The sequence below is a fragment of the Microcebus murinus genome, chromosome 8, assembly GCF_040939455.1.
Source record: "Microcebus murinus isolate Inina chromosome 8, M.murinus_Inina_mat1.0, whole genome shotgun sequence".
Taxonomy (NCBI): Eukaryota; Metazoa; Chordata; class Mammalia; order Primates; family Cheirogaleidae; genus Microcebus; species Microcebus murinus.
The window spans coordinates 73,222,357-73,241,915 of record NC_134111.1 but is presented as its reverse complement, the minus strand read 5'-3'; the positions used below and the strand labels follow the sequence as shown (position 1 = coordinate 73,241,915).

Below are 19,559 nucleotides of genomic sequence, written 5' to 3'. Positions count from 1 at the left end.
TAGGCCTTGCCGAGAGCCTGGTCCGGCACGTTCCCGGCTGCAGCGTGTTCCTCTTCGGGGAAGCCGACCTGCCCGAGAAGCGCAGTCTGGTCCAGAGGAGGAAGCAGCTGGGCTGGTTCACAAGGAGGGATTTCAGTGTTCTCCAGCCTGACCTGGGAGCTGCGCCTGCCCGAAGATGTGGCTTAACAGGTTCTGAGTATGGCCTCTGCTCTGTTTCATTGTTTTAACTTGACGGAATGCTGAGGTCTCCTTTATTGGGTCACACCCTCATAATTCGGGGAGAGTTACAGCAGTGGCTTCTTCTTGAATCAGGTGATGGTTTCCTCTAGGCTCTTAGTCTTCCCCGGGCTAACCTGTAAGCCTAGAAACATCTGTCAGGTATTTGATGAGGGCCCCCAAGAATGATATTCAAGATATGTCACGAACCCTGCAGTGCGACCACTGCTGATGAGAATGCATGCAGCTCTTGCCCCGGGACAGGATCCCAGGGCCCCATCTGTGCCAGGTATAGTGTTGCATCCTGGGCATGATGGAGACACCTGGGGTGGGGGACTTAGGAAGAGGTTACTTCTAGCTGGTAGGAATGAATTTCAGTTCTTGAATATCAAGTATAGCCAAGGTGCTTATAGCTGAAAATCAGTTTTTCTTACCCTGGAGAGAAGCTTTTCCAGACAATAAGCTTGTAGAACAGAGAGAACAAACACCAGGGAGTGAAATTCTTCCTTCCTCTGGATCTCACCAACATTTGCCTTTCTGTAGCTCCAGCCCTCACTCTTTCCCCACTCCTTAGGGATTACTTAGGACAAGGTAGGACCCCATCCCCGTCATCACCTGCACTCCACCATCCTAGTGTTATTCTTCATTCTCAAATATCTTCTGTAGGGGTCACAAATTAAACCACATTAGATCACATTTTGGTGGGCAGTGAATACCTTAGTAGTTACTAAAATACTAAATAGGCAAGGGGTGGGTGGTGGGTGAGCGTGGTGCAGCTCTGTCCAAGCCCTTCAGGATCTTTTACACATAGGCTTTTGGTTGCTAAGCCCTGGTACAGAATTCTGATCTTAAGGGAAGAGTATCTGTAATCAAGCAGATTAGTACAGTAGTACAATAATAATAATAATAAAGGCACAGGTTTTGAAGCTGTGCTCACATTCTGGCCTTGCTCTTCACTGGCTGTGTGACCTCAGGGAGTTCCTTGGTCTCATTAAGCCTCAATTCCCATGCCTTTAACATGGACATAATAGTAATTTCTGCCTGTTAAGATTGTGAAGTTGAAATAATGTCTGTAAGGTGCCCAACACAGCCCCAAAGGGCTGTTTTTTTCTTGCCTATGAAGAGGAGAGTTATAAAAATGTTACTATAAATGTATTTCATTCAGTATTTTGTGATAGAAAAAAGGAAGAGACTGATTGCTCTCTGCCAATTTGAACCTCACATATTTTCCCATGATTTGTCTCACAAATGGAGAAGTGTAAGTTTTATGACTAAATTTTCAGAACTCTATTTCCTGGTTTCTAATTTGAGCCTTTCTAACTAAAGGGATTGTGTTGCAAGTGCAGTCAGTGCAGTGCCAGGTGGACTGGCATGACAGGCAGGCAGACAGGAAGGAGGAACAGGTATATGGCATCAGCGCACAGAAGAACTGGTTTCAGCATTAGCTTAAGCAGACACTTGAATAACCTAATTCTCATGTTTGCAGTGTTGTCAGAATAAATGGGTGGATATTTGGGAAGAACTTTAACCTGATATAAGAGGCATTTCTGAGTTAAAGACCAAATGCCAGTATTGTCAGTAATCATGTTTAGTCTCCTAAGAACAAACTTGATATGTGGTTGTTTAAGCTGCAGTGACCTTGGCGTCCCAGTCTCCTCCGCCAGTTGCCTGTGGCTGGGATAACCTGTGCCTCTGCCCCAGCATCACCTATTGATATTGTTTGATTGGAAATGGACAACCTATTGGGATTTCTGAGTTTTCTCTATTTTTATTCTACACAGAGATCTGTAATTTACATAGAGAATTTCATCAAAACCTGCAATTCCGGCCGGGCGCTGTGGCTCACGCCTGTAATCCTAGCTCTTGGGAGGCCGAGGCGGGCGGATTGCTCAAGGTCAGGAGTTCAAAACCAGCCTGAGCAAGAGCGAGACCCCGTCTCTACTATAAATAGAAAGAAATTAATTGGCCAACTGATATATATATAAAAAATTAGCCGGGCATGGTGGCGCATGCCTGTAGTCCCAGCTACTCGGGAGGCTGAGGCAGAAGGATCACTCGAGCCCAGGAGTTTGAGGTTGCTGTGAGCTAGGCTGACGCCACGGCACTCACTCTAGCCTGGACAACAAAGCGAGACTCTGTCTCAAAAAAAAAAAAAAAAAAAAAAAAAAACCTGCAATTCCCAAGTTTAATCTTTAAGATGCCAAAATTGACACAACAAATGTTTAAACACAGTGTTTTAAAGGTAGTATTTAATACTGGTGGAGATGTAGTTAGAAACACTAATATTGCTAATGGTAGCATAAATTGGCGTAGACTTTTTGGAAGTGAGTTTGTGATATGTACCAACAGCTCTAAAAATATATGTAACTGCTTTTTAAGAATTCTAGTTCTAGTGATAAATCCTAAGGAAATAATAAAAGGTAATGTACTTATGTACAATCATGTTTATCAAAGCATTATTTGTAACAGCAGATACTGGAAACAACAGCAATGTTTGCTATTAGGAATGATTTCATAAACTATGGCATACCCAAGCATGATGTTTTAGAAGAATTTTTAGAAACATGGAAAATACAATCTAATGTAGAGAGAGTCTGGTTAGTTAATTAATGCAACAAATATTTATTAAGTACCTACTTAACAGCCCAGTGGTATCATCTGTGGGCAAAATAGAACTTTTATGCCTTCAAAGAATTCATATTGTAATTGTGGGAGGGGTGAAAAGACAAGATAATAAATAACAAGCTTAATAAATAAATGAATTATGTAGTATATTAGAAAATGATAAGTGCTACAGCCAAAAGGAAAATCGAGCAGGACAAGGGCATTACAAGTTCTGGAATGGGGCTGCATTGTGATTTTAAATGGGATCATCCAAATTAGGCCCATTGTAAGGGAAGTATTGGAGCAGAGACTTGAAGGAGTGAGCCTTGAGCCACATGGGGACAGGGATGAGAGGGCATAGCCAGTGTCAAGGCCAAAGGATACAAAGTAATATAAATGGTATGATCTCAATATTGCAAAACAGATATGCTTACATTCTATTTATGTCATATATTTATAAAACATTTTAGTTCTTAAAGCTTCCAAATTATGTTCATAATATCTCTAAACTGATGTTGTGATTAGTTCCATCATCATCCTTAAAGGGTAATTATTGAGGTTTATTAGTGGTAAATTTTAAAAGCTAGGTTTTAGTGCATTCATTCAAATTAGATTTCCTGGAAAAATGCATGATAAGGAAGGAAAAGTAGCACAGTTTTTCCCCGTATGTTTTTTTTCGTTAGCGTCTGCTGACAAAAGGTAAAAACCTTCATTTGTGGAAGAAACATGAAAGTTACGAGTTGCCGAGTTGAGGCAGACTGTTCATCCTGCATTTAGTGGGCTCAAAGCAGATGCTATTAGCAGAAAAATAAAGTATTTCAAGGAGGAGCAGTGAATATGGGATGTAGATAAACAATCTCTAATATTTCGTAAACCAGGTAGTAGAGTTTAAGGCTCTTCAGTGAAGTCTTAGTTTACCTTAATTGCACATATTCTTCCTTAAAAAATTTTATGTAGAAATTACTTTCAGTTTCTGAAGTAATTTCTATTGAAGTTAATTTATAACACCTCTTTCATTAGGGTAGAAATGTTATTAATCTAATTTTCCAATTAATTTGGTTCCCAAAAATAGTGATTTTTTTCCTTATTTTTAAATTTAATGGCTTTATATATTTTCCTCACATTCTTTTTTTTGGTTATGTCAGTGTTTCCCAATATACTTTTCCATTCTTCCCACCCAAACAGAAAAGCCTCAGTACTTTGTTGCTACATTTATTTCTTTTCCTACAAAAATTAAATAGAAATGATTGGTGCTATCAACTGAACACTATAGTCAACATTCCAGTGACAAATTAATTTACACAGTCCCCAAGAGGAAGCAGAATCTATAAGGGAACAGGTTTCTGTTTTGAAGTTCCCGAAGAATATTATAAACAGAAGAGAAAAAAAAGTGAGCTCAGAAATGATTAACACCCATAGTCAGTGCCAAACACACAAAATCTTTTAAGCCAAATTCCTTTTAAAAGTTTCTAGTTGGCCAGCTCGTGGGGAACATAAATAAGGGCAAAGCAGTAATAGTTGATACTTTTAGATCTATAAATAAATACTTGGTGCATATATATTTAAAACCCTAAACATTTATGGGATAATTTAAACACTGCTGTCTGATAGGGTGTATGAACGGCCTGCATATATGCAGCATTGTTTGAAAATGCAAGGGAAATTCTTTGAACTATAGTTTCATACGATGCCTGGGGAATCATAGATGGAGGTAATTGGCACGGCTTGGAATCAGGGGCTTCTGTTTGGTTATTTAAATGGGTTAACTGAAAGCTGCTCTGCTTACTTCTTTTTGCGATAAATAAGAAAGTCATCATCAAGTACTTTTCATGACATTAAATAATCCAGTGTATTCCACACCCAAATTTTACCTAGTCTTTGAAAAATAATTTCTGGTTTTATAGTTTTAGAATGAGCCTTGTTTTAAAGAGCCTATTTTCATTATTTTCTGATGCTAGTAAGTCTGGTTGGGATGATGGAAAATGAAAGTCTTTGTAACTAAGTGTGTAACCTATAATTGAAACGTGAAGGACTTAGACTTCGCTTGGAAGGAGGATGGGCCCTGCTGTACTACTGAAAAACGTGGGAGCGGGCAAGGTGGTTGAGGTTCCCTGGGGGAACCTGTGCTGGCTTCATTGCATGAGGTTGATGGCTACCTATGTCTGTCATTCCCTTTTCTGAATTATCATTACAGTGAAAGATTCAGAGTCAATAGAATGAGGTTCACAATTCTTTGCAGAGTGGGAAAACATCACTTAACTTTCTTTCTGTATATTCAGCCACATGGGTAAGAGTCCTGCAGTCTTCCCGCCATAGGGGCATTGGACTTAGCAATTATGTTTGAGTTTTATCGCTTTAGTTATCAAATGTCCTGTTTCAGCTGTGGTTTCTCTTTAGTGTATGTTCTAAAAAAATATGAAGTACCAATATGTAATGATAACTAATTGCTTTTGGTATAATAACTGTTTATATTTTTGAACCCAAGTTCTGAGTCTGGTGCCTTGCTCTGCTTGTTACTCTGAAGCAAATACCACATTTAGGCTAGGCTTTTACTTTATTTATTTTAGTTTATTCTTTGATGTCCAATGACCTCTGAACTTCTTATTGGTATAGAGGCATCCTGCTGCTGCAGCCTCAACACCTCATAACTTTGGTGTCGTTGGCCTCAGACACCACTTTGCCCTGTGGGTGGTGGTCTTTTGGATAGTTTGCATGGAGTGACCATTGTCCGAGGCATCACTGGGATTGAAGTCCTCCTTGTCTTCCAGCAGGCAGCGGTACGTGGCAATCTCGGCCTCCAGTTGACCTTGATGTTCAGCCGGGCCTCATACTCCTGGGCCTGGCGCTGCCCCTCTGCCCTGGTCTGTGCCAGCTCCAACTCCAGGTGCAGCAGGACCCCACTGAGCTGCTCCATCTGCGTGGCTTAGCAGGCCTCCACCTCCCTCAAGTTGTTCTCCAAGCTGGCCTTCAGATTTCTCATGGAGTTCAGGCTGGTCTGTAAGGACTGGAATATACATCTCTGCTCTGTGAGCGTCATCTCCACAGCTCTAATCTCAGTGGACTGTGAGGTGACTGCTGTGTCTCTCCTCAGTCCCCTGTGACCAGTCTTGTCCACTCCTCTCAGTTCTTATGAGCCAGCTCATCATACTGGGCCTGTATGTCCCCCACAATCTTGCTAAGGTCCTGAGATTTGGGGACACCTACCTCCATGGTCAACCCGGAGCTGGCAACCTGCGCTGGAGGCCTTTTACTTCCTCCTCCTGGTTCTTCTTCATGACAAGCAGCTCCATCTTGAGAGCCTTGATCTCTGTCTCCAGCTGCAGCCGACTGGCATTGCTGTCATCAGTGACTTTGTGGAGCTCATAGATGTCGCTCTCCACAGACTGGTGCATGGCCAGCTCTGTCTCATACTTGACTCTAGAGTCATCAGCAGCAAGATGGGCATTGTGAGTCTGCAGAACGATGCAGGCATTGTCCACAGAATTTGCAGAGATCTGAGCCCTTAGGTACTCAATTGTCTTGAAGTAATCTCCCCACCCGCCCCAGTCTCTGACCTGAGATTCCTTCTTCTCTAGATAGATGTTCCTCAGTTTCGCTCTCCAGTCTCTGACTGTCAGTCTCCAGGCTCCTTACTCTGTCCAGGTAGAAGGGCAGGTGCTTGTGTTCTTGCATGGTCTCCTTCTCGGTCTGGATGCCCCACCCCCCATTTCCACCAGACCCCTGGCCATCCCTACAACCAGGCCCCTGGACCCCCAGCCATCACGGGAGCTGGTAAAGTGGGACACAGAAAACCAGGAGCCTGAGCCTGCATAGACGCTGGCCGCACTGCTGGCAGGCCAGACGCTGTGGCTGGGTGCCTGGACGGAGCGCAAGGACTGGTAGTTCGTGGAGAAGGTGGTGGAGCAAGTGGTGAAGCTCATGCTGTCCCAGGAGGAAGGTGAGAGGACAGGCCCACAGGTCAGGACCAGGGGTTCTTATTTTAACCTTCATGTTTTCATACCCAGAAACGCGCATGGTTCCTGGCACTCAGGTTTTCAGTGAAAAAAGTATTTAATGAGGGAGTTGAATTGGTTGTGGAGAATCTATTTATTCAAACTGTAATGCAGTCCACAAATTTGAAGTTTTCTCTTTAGATATAAAAATACTAAATATCCCAAAACACCGCCCCAGCTCTCCCCTCATGCATGTTTTAATACCAGCCACCAAAGAGGAGCTTAATACCAGGTCTGTCTGGAAAGTATCAGGCCAAATCCTTACTGTAACAAGAACAGTTACATGGCTGGATACTTTCCGGACAGACCTCCTATAATAAACAGAATTTCTGAAGATATCCCTAAGCAACTTCTGATCTCCTAAAGTGAAAGTAAAATATACAGAAGTTTTTCACCTTTGATTGATTGAAAACAATGATTCCTGGAACTATTTTTGAGAATAATTTTGATCTAAAGGGAAACAATACATGTGTTTCTTCTGAGTGCTGCTTTTTCATTTTCCTAATGGGCTCTTCACTATTGTTTTGTCTGAATGCAGTTTTTTATTTGTGTTATTCCAGACGTGGTCCTACCACAAGCATCTTTAAACCAGACATTAATAGCATAGTTCACAGTCATTACTGCCAGTGCTCAAACACAAATATTGCATTTGTGTTTGCAAAAGCTACACATCAGATGTTAATTAAGTGCATTTGGTTTTTTTCTGCTTAAACAATCTGGCATAAAGAGTTTACATCTATATCAGTTCACCATAAGGTCTCAACAATATCTGAATCACCAGCCATGCAGTATATGATAAATACAGTGTTTCCACACAAGAAAATAACAGAATTGTCAGGAAAACATCAGGCCTGTTATATTTCCCTGTGAAATAATAGCAACCAAATCTCAGTTTCTTTTTCTTTTTGATTAAAAAAAGTCTTTAGAGGAGTAAACACCAATATTTAGAATGATAAATTTTTCATTAAAGAACACATGGAAAGTGAAATCATACCAAAGATTTTTTTCCTTGTTTTTAGCTTGCTTCAGGGCGTTGTGACAGTTGTGTTGGAATAAAATTGGAATTTCAGCCTTGCAGAGAGGGGATTGGTGCTGCCACCAGAGCAGCCGAGTGCCAATCTGCGGGAGGCGGGAGCGGAGCGAAACCGCAAACTGAGAAACAAACTTTCACATCAGGTTTCTAATTTTAGAGCAAAAAATGGAATTACTTTAATTTATGACATTTAACTAGAAATACGATTTGCTGGGATTAATTATCTCTCATTTAAAATACCTTCTTAGTAGTTTAAATTAACATAAAAAATTAAATTCAGCATTTAAATAAGGTCAATGGGACTGCTGGAATTAAACACAGAATTTGATTCAGTATAATTGGATCACCATATTGGCTTTGACTTGGAACGGTTAAATAGAGGAAATTGGAAAAGCATAAATTTGGGCAGAAAGAGAAATTTTCTTTTCTTTCTTTCTTTTTTTCTTTTATTTCCCCCCAAGGGAGAAATGGGTCATGGCCTCATAACCACTCAGAGAAGGAACTACTACCCTGATTAGGTCAGAAACATCTCAGATTCGTTAACTGTCTCCGTTTAATCACTGCTTGAGTAAGATATAGCAATAGAACAAAATAAAATTATTATGTAACTGAAGTTTAATAGAAAAATTTGAAATATACACAAGGGCATATATTAAAAACAATTATTCTGTGTTAAGTGCTTCCTCCCTCCCTTCCTTCATTCCTTTCTTTTTTCCTTCCTTCCTTCTTTCTTTCTGTTTTTTTTTTTTTTTTTTTGAGACTGAGTCTTGATCTGTTGCCAAGGCTAAAGTGCAGTGGCATCAGCCTAGCTCACAGCAACCTCAAACTCCTGGGCACAAGCGATCCTACTGCCTGAGATTCCTGAGTAGCTGGGACTACAGGTATATTACACAATGTCCAGCTAATTTTTTTTTTTTTTTTTTTTGGTACATATAGGGGTCTCGCTCTGTTGCTCAGGCTGGTCTCGAACTCCTGGGTTCAAATGATCCTGCTTTGGCCTCCCAAAGCGCTGGGATTTAGCCTCCCAAATTGCTAGGATTACAATTGTGAGTGAGTCACTGTAGTCAGCCACCTATTATTTTATTTAACAGAACATATAAAAGTTCCTTATATGACTTTAAAGTATGCTTTTTAAGTAATTTTTAAAGACATTTCAGCATTGGGATGCTGTACAGTATACACGTTATATTCTTTATGGAACTCTGTGCTTAGGGCTTAACATCTAAACTTGTTCTATCTTTAATAATTTATTTTTGGGAATGAATTCATTTATAGCAACAATGATCAACTTTAGAAATTCTAAAAAGGGGAGCATTATTGGCTACATGGTGATTTAGAGATACCTTGAAATTTTCTGGGTGGGGGATTTAGGAAAAGTCCAGTGGTTATAGGGATTGTAGGGATGGAATGACTCCTGCCATGGGAGTGTACAGGGAGGACCCTGGGTCCATATGAAGGGGCTTCCTTTGAAAGTGACTTGCTCCCCCAGGCTGATAAATTACCTGTGAATATCTGATTGTTCATTGGGCATATCAAGGTCTGGAATAGCAAAGCGCAATAGTGAAGCACTATAGGCCCTTATGGATTTTGAATAGTTGTGTTGACTGGGAAGAGTATAGTGTGTATACTCTTCAGCAAAACTTGAGTGTGATCCAACTATTTCTTGGAATGATGGTAACGATGTTGCCTCATCTTGAGCCAGAATAGGGTATGTATATCAGATTTTAGGAAATGGGACTATTTGTAACATTACCTGTGGAGGGGTAGATGAGAGAGAAATTATGTTTGGATGTTTTTGGTTAATGAATGGCAACATGAGTATTGACAAAAATAATTCCACTGTACTCTGTTAAATGTTAAAACTGATATAATTCTCAAAGATATTTAGAGTAAGTGATTGGTACATAAGATTATGAGAAAGAGATGTATTGACTGTTAGGAAATTTAATTTTTATGAAATCAGCATTATGGGGAAATACTGTAATCTGATTCATTCCTGCAGAATTCCCAGTAGGAAGAGGCCCAGCCTTGGGAGTTGAAATATTTCATTATGTACATGTGTGGGAAAAAGATGAAATGTGGTTTCCGTGTGCTGATTTTCTGTAAAATGTCTATTAGTATGAGAGTAGCCAGGCTAGGCAACAAGCCTCCCCCCTGCCCCAAAACCGCCGTGGTCCAGGGAAAAGTGAACCCAGAAAGCACATCACTGATGGATACTGACATCATGAGCAATAAGCTTGAAAGTAGCAAGAAAAGGCAATGACAGTAAAATAATGTTGAAATAGTAGCTGAGGAATGATCATATGCTGAAGATGAGGTCAGCCTTTCAGCCCATCTATCCCTAGTAACTTTGCTTTTAGAAAGGGCCGGTTCCCCCAAAATGAGGAAACTGCAAGCCTAAGCTTTTTATACCAATGCTAATTTAACCAAGTTGTCCATCTTATAATGTAAACTATAATTAGAGCAGCGCTATTTATGTAACATGAGCTGCACCATCCCTGAAGCAGGAAAAAGCGGGATATCTTTCCCTGAGCTCTAGAATAACAGGGCTCTGGAGTGGCCATGGCAGCCCCAGTCTTGGGAAGCGGAGGATGGAAGAAAAAGGTGTGCCTTCAACAGATTGCACGAAAGAAGCGTGTGAGGTTTGTACATCCATATGAGGGGACCCTTGTGTCTTGTTTGGCTCCAAATCCTGCCAAATTCACATCATCGTCAAACACAAGACTCCCTTTGCTCTTCCCAATTCTAAGGCTGTTTGATACTTTTTAGTGACCTTCTTCCCTAAGCAAGGCTGGTTTTGAGGTTCAGTTTAATCTGATATTAACCTAATTCAATAATGACAGGTATTTGTTCAAGGGGGAAAGGGCAGGTACAGAGGTTTGATTTACTCCTGTCTCCAAGACCCTTAGGCCTGGCACTGAAGTCCAACCCTTGTAGAGATGGCCTTAGAAATGAATGCAAATCCAAGGCTTGTTGTTGCTGATGGCATTTAATTATTAAGTGTGTTTGTTTCATTTCTCTCTTGGTATTTTGGAAAGTCTGGGCTCTTCTGGGCCCCTCTAGAAAAAAAATCCTTCAGATACTTTTTGAGTAGGTAAAATTATCTGATTATAGCTCACATATCTCTGTTGCTTAAAAAAAAATGACCTTTAGAAAATTCTGGAGTTGACAATGAGGAATATTTGTATTATTTTAAAATGAAACCAGGTAAAGGAAACTCCTCTGATTAAAATTGGCTAAAGATAGAATCTTGTAAATGAGGCTGTTACTATGCTTGCTTAACATGCTCTTCTAACGATTTAGGTGTCGGTGCTAGCCCTTATGTGATGAACTGCAATGTCACCATAGATTCTCAAGACCTGTCTGCAGGAAGAGAGATCGCTAGTGTCATTCGGGGCTCCGGTGCAAACGGATTGAAGGGTGTCCAAACGATGGCTTTTCCCCACGAAGGGAAAATTGAGATAGCTTGCAACGTGGAGAGTTTTGAAGACCAAGAAGCTACGGAAATCTCACAAGTCTCTCAATATATGACTTACAGTGTCCTTGGCAACCATTTTTCTTATGTGTCTCCTCATTACATAGAAGCTCAAGTTAAAAAGTTGGCGGGTGATCGGGGAATTGGTACCATAGGGGGAGCATTAGTTGGATTTACACCCCAAGAGTGCAAGGACTGTGCTGAATATGCTATAAAGGAAAATATTGGGGAATTCTGGAAGATTCGGGGAGGTGTTTTCATGTGATCCAATCTAAGGCTTCCTTGAAATTTTATGGAAAATTATTAGTCATTACAAGTTTCTTTCGGCCACTGAAGATATGGGAAAACTACAAAGAGCTTGGTAGTAGCTATGTATTGGAAAATTGGAAGCATTTTTTGTTTAGCAACAACAACAAATGTTCATAGATTATCCATAATCGCCCTGTGGTATTTCTAGTCATCATTAAAACTTTGAAAGAACCTACTCAGTATCAGATGCTGGTAACTTGTGAGCATTAGAAAGCTCCCCTGAATCAGCTGGGTAAAATGGGTATGGTGGCTAAATTATTGTGGAAAAAAAAAACCTAAAATGGACTTAAGTTCCATATTCAACTCTCATTTTTTGAGTAAACATTCTTTTAAAGTATGCATTTAAAAAAATCAAGTACTAAGTGACTAAAAAGTGGGGAAAATTATGAAATCAGAATCTCCCTTTTGAAGAATGATTGTTCTTTTTTCCTTGCCACTTTTAGGATGACCTATTGTTCATTAAGGGATAACACCATAAGCCAGGTTTGTCTAACTCTTTAGTGTTTATGCAGGGAGGTGGCATGGGGGTGGTGGGCATGACTGCAAGGAAGTGTTTATTCTTTTTGGAATTTAAATGGAAGGTCTAAAGGTTTAGGAAGCATATTGCTTTTGAGCAAAGAGAAAGGTATCAGTGGGAGAAATTTTATTTGAAAGAAATCAAAATGTGTAGCTTCTTTGTGAACTAAAAGAATCTATTTGTTGATTCTGGAAATTTTACGTAAATTCTTAGTATTTATATTGCTTTACTACAAGATGCTTTCTAGCCATAAAACACAGAGAAATGAATTTTTCCATAAATGGTGCTTAGCAAGAAAGATTATGATCTTCTCTAATAAGAGCACATAATGTGAATTTATTTTGAGGAATTAAAAGTGAAAGAGGTTGAACTCAATCTTTTTATAGGATCCAGTGATCTATCGTAATATTTTTTAATTTATATTTGACTCTCAAATCTGATTGCATTTATTTTATTCCAGAATTGCAATTCTGTGGGTGTTTTCTTTTCTCTGTTAATTACAACAAAGATGGAAAAAATGATGGACTAGGTATGGTTTTCAGACAGAAAGAATTTCAGTTGCTCTGGTGGAGAGAGAAAATGCTGTCCAGTTAGACCCAATGAGCCAGTTTCTCAGTCTCTGAGAGCTGAGAAGCAGTGGTGCCCAGTTCTTTCCTTGTTTTGGCAGAGGCACGTGGCCCGGTAGAAAGAGCCCTGGATGATGGGCTGAAGAGCTTGGGTTCTGGTCCTTGCTTTTGCAATAGTTCCATTATCTATGATACAGGGGAAATAATTCCTATGTTGACTGAGGGCTGTACTTGGGGGAAAATAAATGTCTACAAGCTGTAATATAAAAATGAAACGTGTTAATATTCTTTTCAGATCTTTTCTAGAGCTTTACTTCAGTTGTGCGCATCAGTGTTAAACAGATGAGAGTGGGTAAAAGCACATGATGCTGCTGATTTATTCTGGGCTGCAGGAGGGGTTGATTCATTTGCCAGCTACCTGAATCTGCCTCTCCAGGTTCCTGTCACTGCATTCCAGACTGCTGGCCTTGAGCAAGGCTGATTGAAAGCCAAACACCTACTTAATGGGTACGATATTTCAGTTTGGAAAATGAAAAAGTCCTGGAGATGATGGTGGTGATGATTGCACAACAATGTGAATGTACTTAATGCCACTGAATTACACATTCAAAAATGCTTAAAATGGCAACTTTTATGTTATGTATATGTTACCACAATTAAAAAAGAACAAAAAGTATATATTTGTTCCACAAAAGTTAAGTAAATACAAACATCTGAATGAGATAATTTTACTAAGTCTGTATGTTCTAAATAAAATGTTGGCAAATTTCTAATCTCCTTTAATGTACACAAATATGTAAGACCTGTTTTATCCTTTTTAATTCTATTATGGTGGATTCTGGTGCTACATATGCTTTAGTGAGTGGTTTAAAAATGGAGTTGATTAAATTTAGCCTTTGATCCAGCTATCTATTAAAAACAATAATTTAATAGTTTTATTATAAATAAATAATTTTCAAAACCAGCACAATCACACTTCTTACCTCTCACGCATATTCTTTTTTATTTCATCATATTATGGAGGTACAAGTATTGTTAGGGTTACAAATATGTCTCACACATATTCTAATTCCCCTTTTCTTTCTATTGTCTTTCTCTCTTCCCCTTCTTCCTTGCTCCGTGGTGATTCTGTAGAAAATCAGAACCAGCTGTAAATTGCTGAGGGTTTCTGGTGGATGGATGCGGTACCAGCAGCTCTTTCTAGGCATGAGATGGCAGAAGTGGCCAGGGTGGATCCATAATAACTAAGAACGATTATCCCATTGGGCTTAGAAAAATCTGACAAAATGAACTAACAAACACCCTGACTCATACTGACCTTTTCTCACATTGGCCCCTCAGGAGCAGACTCACAGTTTGTGCAAATGTTTGTTCAGTATTTTTTTTTAAATCTTACCACAAAGTGGACATTGTATGGAATGTGGCTTCATAGTTCATTTAACCTCCATCTCCTGCCAGTTGACATTGCCCATGACTTATGCCAGTTGTCAATAGGCCAGAATCAATGTGGACAAACAGAATTTACTTTTTAATCGTCTCTTTTGTGTTTTCATTCTACCCAACTTTAAACTTAAACTTTTAGTTTCTTAAAAGAGGGATAAGGAAAGCAATAAGCTAGGGTATGAGGGTGATAAGGTTTTGTTGGGGGGGGGAGCGGTGGGGAGTTGTCATTCGTTTCCAACCTCAATTTGGGCTTGACTCACAATAAATTAAAACTATTTAAACATAAGGGGGTGGGATAAGTAAAATATAACTGTGAAATAAAACAAAATGGGGGGTAATATTTTCATTCCTTGACATAATGAAAAGCCTTGCTCTGTAATTGGTTTGTACTGTCTTGGAAGTGGCGTCCGTGGTCAACAAAGGACCACTCTCTGAGAGATCTGCAAGGAATTTATCATTCCCTCTGGCTGAGCCAAAGCAGGCTTGATATACAGTTTTGTTTCGTATAAATATTCTCATGTTACTGTTTACTCTGTGGGAATATGAGGCTCTCACTGACAGGGTACGTGCTCCACTGCCTTGCTTTTAAAGGCATTTATTTGACTCTGTTGTTTGTACTTGCCCAGAAACTTCAGAGAACAGCCCAGGAACTTGTTTGATAAGCATCCAGACCATGCTCCCTGAGTATGTTGTGCTCGGGCGGTTAGAAAAGCTTATTGTTTTAAGCAAGCCCGCACATGGCTTCCAAGGAGCCCATTTTTCATAGGTAAAACAATTAGGACACTGACAGTAATCTCTTAGCAAGCTTCTTCAAGGTGTAAGCAGATGTCCTGGTAAGCATTGCTCTGATTGAACTCAGACTGTCTTTGCATTAGTTGGCCCCTTCTTTTGTCCCCATTTGCAGTCTTTTGAGACAAATTAGCATACGGTGAGTTGAGATGAGAGATACAGACCTAATGTGAGATGGATTTCTCTTTCCATGTTTTTAGTGTATGTGGTGCCAACCGACTGTCTCAGCGCCACACACCCCCTTTCATTCTCTGCTTTCTGACACTGGGACTCCGCAAACCACGTTTCTTCTTTGCCAGCCTGTTAGGCGGTGCCAACAGAGGGTGGGCAGGGAGGCTGCAGAGCTGGAGGACGGCGAGGGATCGTGCCTTCCTGTTGACCACCTGTTTCTGCAAGCCCACTCAGCAGTGGCCCTTGCCCCCAACAACGTGGTGGCTCTTGGTTCCAGGCTCACTTTCAGAGCTTTCCTCATCCGTCCCTCCGAGGCCACAGCAGCAGCCAGGCAGTGCCACGCCTCAGACGCCTGAGCCCCAGGGCTGCAAGGCCTCTGCTTTAAGCTTCTGGGCTCTGACGACTCGCCTTGTCCCTTGGTTCCTTCAGCCTTGGGGGGCAGTGTTTCCTGCAGTGCCATCTCTGTGATCTCATGTGCTGTTCTCTTTTTGCTTTTTTAGTTCTCCAACCAACAACTGTCGCCCAATTTTTGATGTGATCTCTCTTGATATATTTAATACTTAATGTGGTTTCTCTTTTCCTAACCGGGCCTGGACTAGATCCTGTCAAAAACAAACCCATGAGCAGACCACGTGGGCATGGGGTGTGTGGGGGGGCACAGAGAGGGTGTGGAGAAGAAGGCAGAAAATATTCAGTGTGGACCCAGTTCCTGAGGAAAGTAGCCCATTGGTGGTTACTCTCTTTTTCTTCTCATTAGGACTTTATTCTCTTATCTCACTTCTTATTGTCAAATACTGTGTTTCCTTTGACATTCTTGCTACTCTTTCAATGAGTAGGGGTCTGAGTGTTGACTAGAGGAGAGGCAGGAAATACGACGGTAGGACATTGGGTGGAGTTTCCCAGTGAATGTCTTTCATGTGGTAGCTTATTCCATTTAAAATACAGATTAATATAATTATATAATTTAAAAAATTATAGCCTTTTCAATCTTACAATAGTTGCTTGTCTTTCCTTTTGTAACCGTCTTTGCCTGCCACATAGGTGAGGCTTTTTGGCTGGTGGCAGCCCCCAGCCAAACGCCTTTCCCAAACCTTCTGAGAACCACTTTTTCTTATCCACTTTTTCTTAGGAAACCCCATCTGTAACCAGTCACCGTTCCCTAACTTCTGAGGTGCCTATATCTCTATGAAGACTAACTCCTTTGGAAAAAGTAATAATTGGTATTGATATAGTCTAGCAATGATCCATTGTCATAAAGGTCTATTGTTACTAGTAAGCATAAAGGATTTTTGGTAACTGATCAGTATTACTCCCTGTCTATATGAAAATTATGTTTAGTATTTGTCTTCCTTTGTGGTATCCACTCCAATAGTTCATGAGGATAAAAGGAAGATAAAATAGGATGTAGGAAAAGAAGTCTTGAGTGAACCATTTTGGCACCATTATTTGTAGCTATCTTTTATTGAGTACCGACTTGGTGTTAGGTACTGTTACATGATTTTCACAATATGGATTGACCCTCCCCGCCATGGCAGTTTTGTAGAATGGCCCACTTCAGGATCCTGAGATTCTTCCAGACCTTAGACCTCTCTCTAATCCTTCTGTACTCTTTCCTCATTTAAAATTTCCTCCAGATCTCTCTTTTACACAATTATCGCATACTGAGTTCTTGCCCATTTCTTCCTTTCTATACCTGCAAGACCTATCAGCTCCGAGTTTTGTGACTTCTTCCTCTGGCTTGTCGATGCCTTCTCTGCAGGACTGCTTTCTTTGCTGCTGATCACAACCCCCTCTCATTAAGTGGGCAAGTGGAGGATGAACCCCACATCACCAGATTTCTGCCAGCTGAATTTCTTTGAGTTGAGCCACAAATTTGCTTTAACTAATTGGGAAATGCCTGGAATCACTCCCACTATCCTAAAAGAGCCGAGTCAGCCAGAGGAGGTCCCAGAAGGGTCCCCATCAGTATTTAACTCAGGAAGGAAAATTGCCACCAGATGAGGTCAACACTGCTGCTAGGACCAGGGTAGACTCAGAAAGAGCAGCCAATACTCCAGAACTTCTGGCTTGCAATGAGCAGAGTCACTTGTGTGTTTCTTTTACTTTGAGTTCATATCCTCACATTTTATGCAATTATAATTTTTGGACTTGACACATTGTGGCAGGGTTTTATTGCTCTTCTCTTGTTTGTTTTGCTGACAAGATTATAAATTCCCTGAGGATAAAGCTTTATTCCCAAGTATTTATTGAGCACCTGCTGTATTTCAGCACAAGCAGATTTCACTCTTATGCTAATGACATGGTAGCTGTAGGTGCTTCACTTGCATGAAGCCCTTATAAACCGTGGGTAATATGTTCACAGGCCCCTGGAATATGCTCACATGGATGTATGGCTTTGTGAAATTTGTAAAAGTAAGATATTTTAGGCACAATCTGTTGAAACTGCTGTCTCTTCCCACCTCTACTTCTTCAGTATAATTCCCCTCATGACAAGTGGCACTGGAGGGACCAGGGTTGGCTTCATGGGTTCACAACCTGTGCAGTAGCATAAGGTCCTGCGCTTGGTTCCATGTTCTGCTGTTGCTGTTATGAATAATTTTAAAGAAGGGGACCCACATTTTCATTTTGCACTGGGCCCCACAAGTTATGTAGCTGGTTCTGGGAGTGGGTGTGGACATTTTTGGACCCAGACAGAGGGGAAGTTGAGCTGGGGATAATTAGGTTTTAGTGGGATATGTTAATGTAGTTCATAGTCACTTCCATGCATAGTTAAGTCATTGCCAGCTCTTCCAGCACAGGAACAGTTTCAGGAATGCTCCTCTCAGCACCTGTGATGGCCCACTGTCGTGACACTCACAGCAAGGCCAGTGGGTAACCACCAGTGGGCGAGTGCTCTGTGCTTAGCATCACAAGTACACGAGAAGTGGAGGAGAAGCAAGGTCCAAAGGTACAGAGCCAGAAGCTAGTCTGCGGAAAATCTTTCTATTCCTAGAAGCATAAAGTTCTACTTAAAGGATATGATTTTTAATAATGTCCACCCTAAATAGAAGTTCTGTGCTGTAGAAATGTATGTGTTGATTGTTGTATGTGCAATTATAAATATACCAGATTATTTATTTTTCATGATAATCATTTAAAGTTGGATTAATCAGAATTCCTGTTTTTAGGGGCACAAATCTGGTAGAACTACAAAGAACAAGTATGTCTCTGTGGGAAGTTGCATATTGGGAAAGTTGTACCCCAAACATTAATAATTAAAATCAGATTTTTATCATCCATTCTAGAAAAAAAGAATGAATTAGCTAATAAAATGAAAGATTGTTGTTATTTGAATAGGTGATCAAAGAGTACATAGCCACAAAAATGTGGAAAACATGTACAGTGTTATATAGATGACCAATAAAAATGTTGTTTTTCTGGAATTTATAACAATGATAAGTATCTCTGTATTTTTAAAAAGTGTGATTTGTCATGACTTATTTTCTCAATCTAAATTCACATACAATCCTATTTTTGGATTATTTTTCTTAAAGATGGTACTCAAAATTTTATATGCTTCAGGCTTCACAGAATCTAGATCTGCCCCTGTGTACTAAACACAGCTGAGCACTTGACACACAGGTTATCTTAATTCTCACAACACTCCTCTGAGATGGATATTATTGCCACTCTACGGGTACAGAAAGGAGGCTCAGAAAAGTAACTTTCTTGAGGTCATACATCTGGCAGGACTGGGTTTCTGTCTAGGTCTGTCCTTTCTGAAGCCTTTTCTTTTCACCCATTGCTCTGTAGTTCCAAGAGCAATGGAGATGTCATTTTTCTCAGAAAAGTCTTTTAAGACCACCAGATTAGGTTACTTATTCCATCACATCTGTCCTTTCTTTCATAGCTCATATCACAATTAATTACTAAAGGGAATTTCATCATTCTACTGTAACCTTCAAGGAGGGAGTTCTTTTCTTTACAGCTTAGCGACTCAGTGTGTATATTCAGTGACTTAGTCCCTTTAGGTCTACTAATTTTCAGAGGCACCTTGGAGCAGCTTCTTGCTGCAGACACTTTTTTCTCACTTTTTCTTCTGCTAGGCAAAGGATGGGTCTGGAACTACAAACCATTCCGGCTCAGAATTAACACCCAGAAGTGTTAGGGTCGTGCAGTTGATAATGCAGAGATGTTATAATTCAAACATTCACACCTTCAAATGGATTGCCTGGTACCTATTTTGTGCACCAGATATCCATGGGGGTCAGACATCTATACCATAAATGTATCTGTTTCGTAGTTTTGTACTTACATAAACTGATTCATCTTAAAATGGGAGAACACCTGTATTCAATTTTCCCTGGAATATACAACTGAATTCTCCTAAACTCCTCGTTTCAGATGAGGTTTCTGGATGACACCATCTGGGAAATGTCACTTTGATTAAAGTAAATATGCAGCA

At 40.3% G+C, this 19,559-nt stretch overlaps 1 protein-coding gene and 1 pseudogene across 6 annotated transcripts in view; one reads left to right on the top strand and one right to left on the bottom strand.

The window, feature by feature from the left end:
* Window positions 1–13,676, top strand: part of FTCDNL1 (formiminotransferase cyclodeaminase N-terminal like) — a 91,360-nt gene extending 77,684 nt beyond the window's left edge. For 5 of the 6 annotated variants that reach the window (XM_076005778.1, XM_012739089.3, XM_012739091.3 and 2 more), the window contains 2 exons: window positions 4–189; window positions 11,149–13,676. In XM_076005778.1, the coding sequence (XP_075861893.1) occupies window positions 4–189; window positions 11,149–11,585 (623 nt within the window). In that variant the 3' untranslated portion in view covers window positions 11,586–13,676. The remainder of the gene's footprint in view (window positions 1–3; window positions 190–11,148) is intronic. The other variant, XR_012920597.1, reaches the window with a different exon arrangement.
* Window positions 5,455–6,740, bottom strand: LOC105856986 (keratin, type I cytoskeletal 18 pseudogene; annotated as a pseudogene).
* Window positions 13,677–19,559: the final 5,883 nt, after the last annotated feature.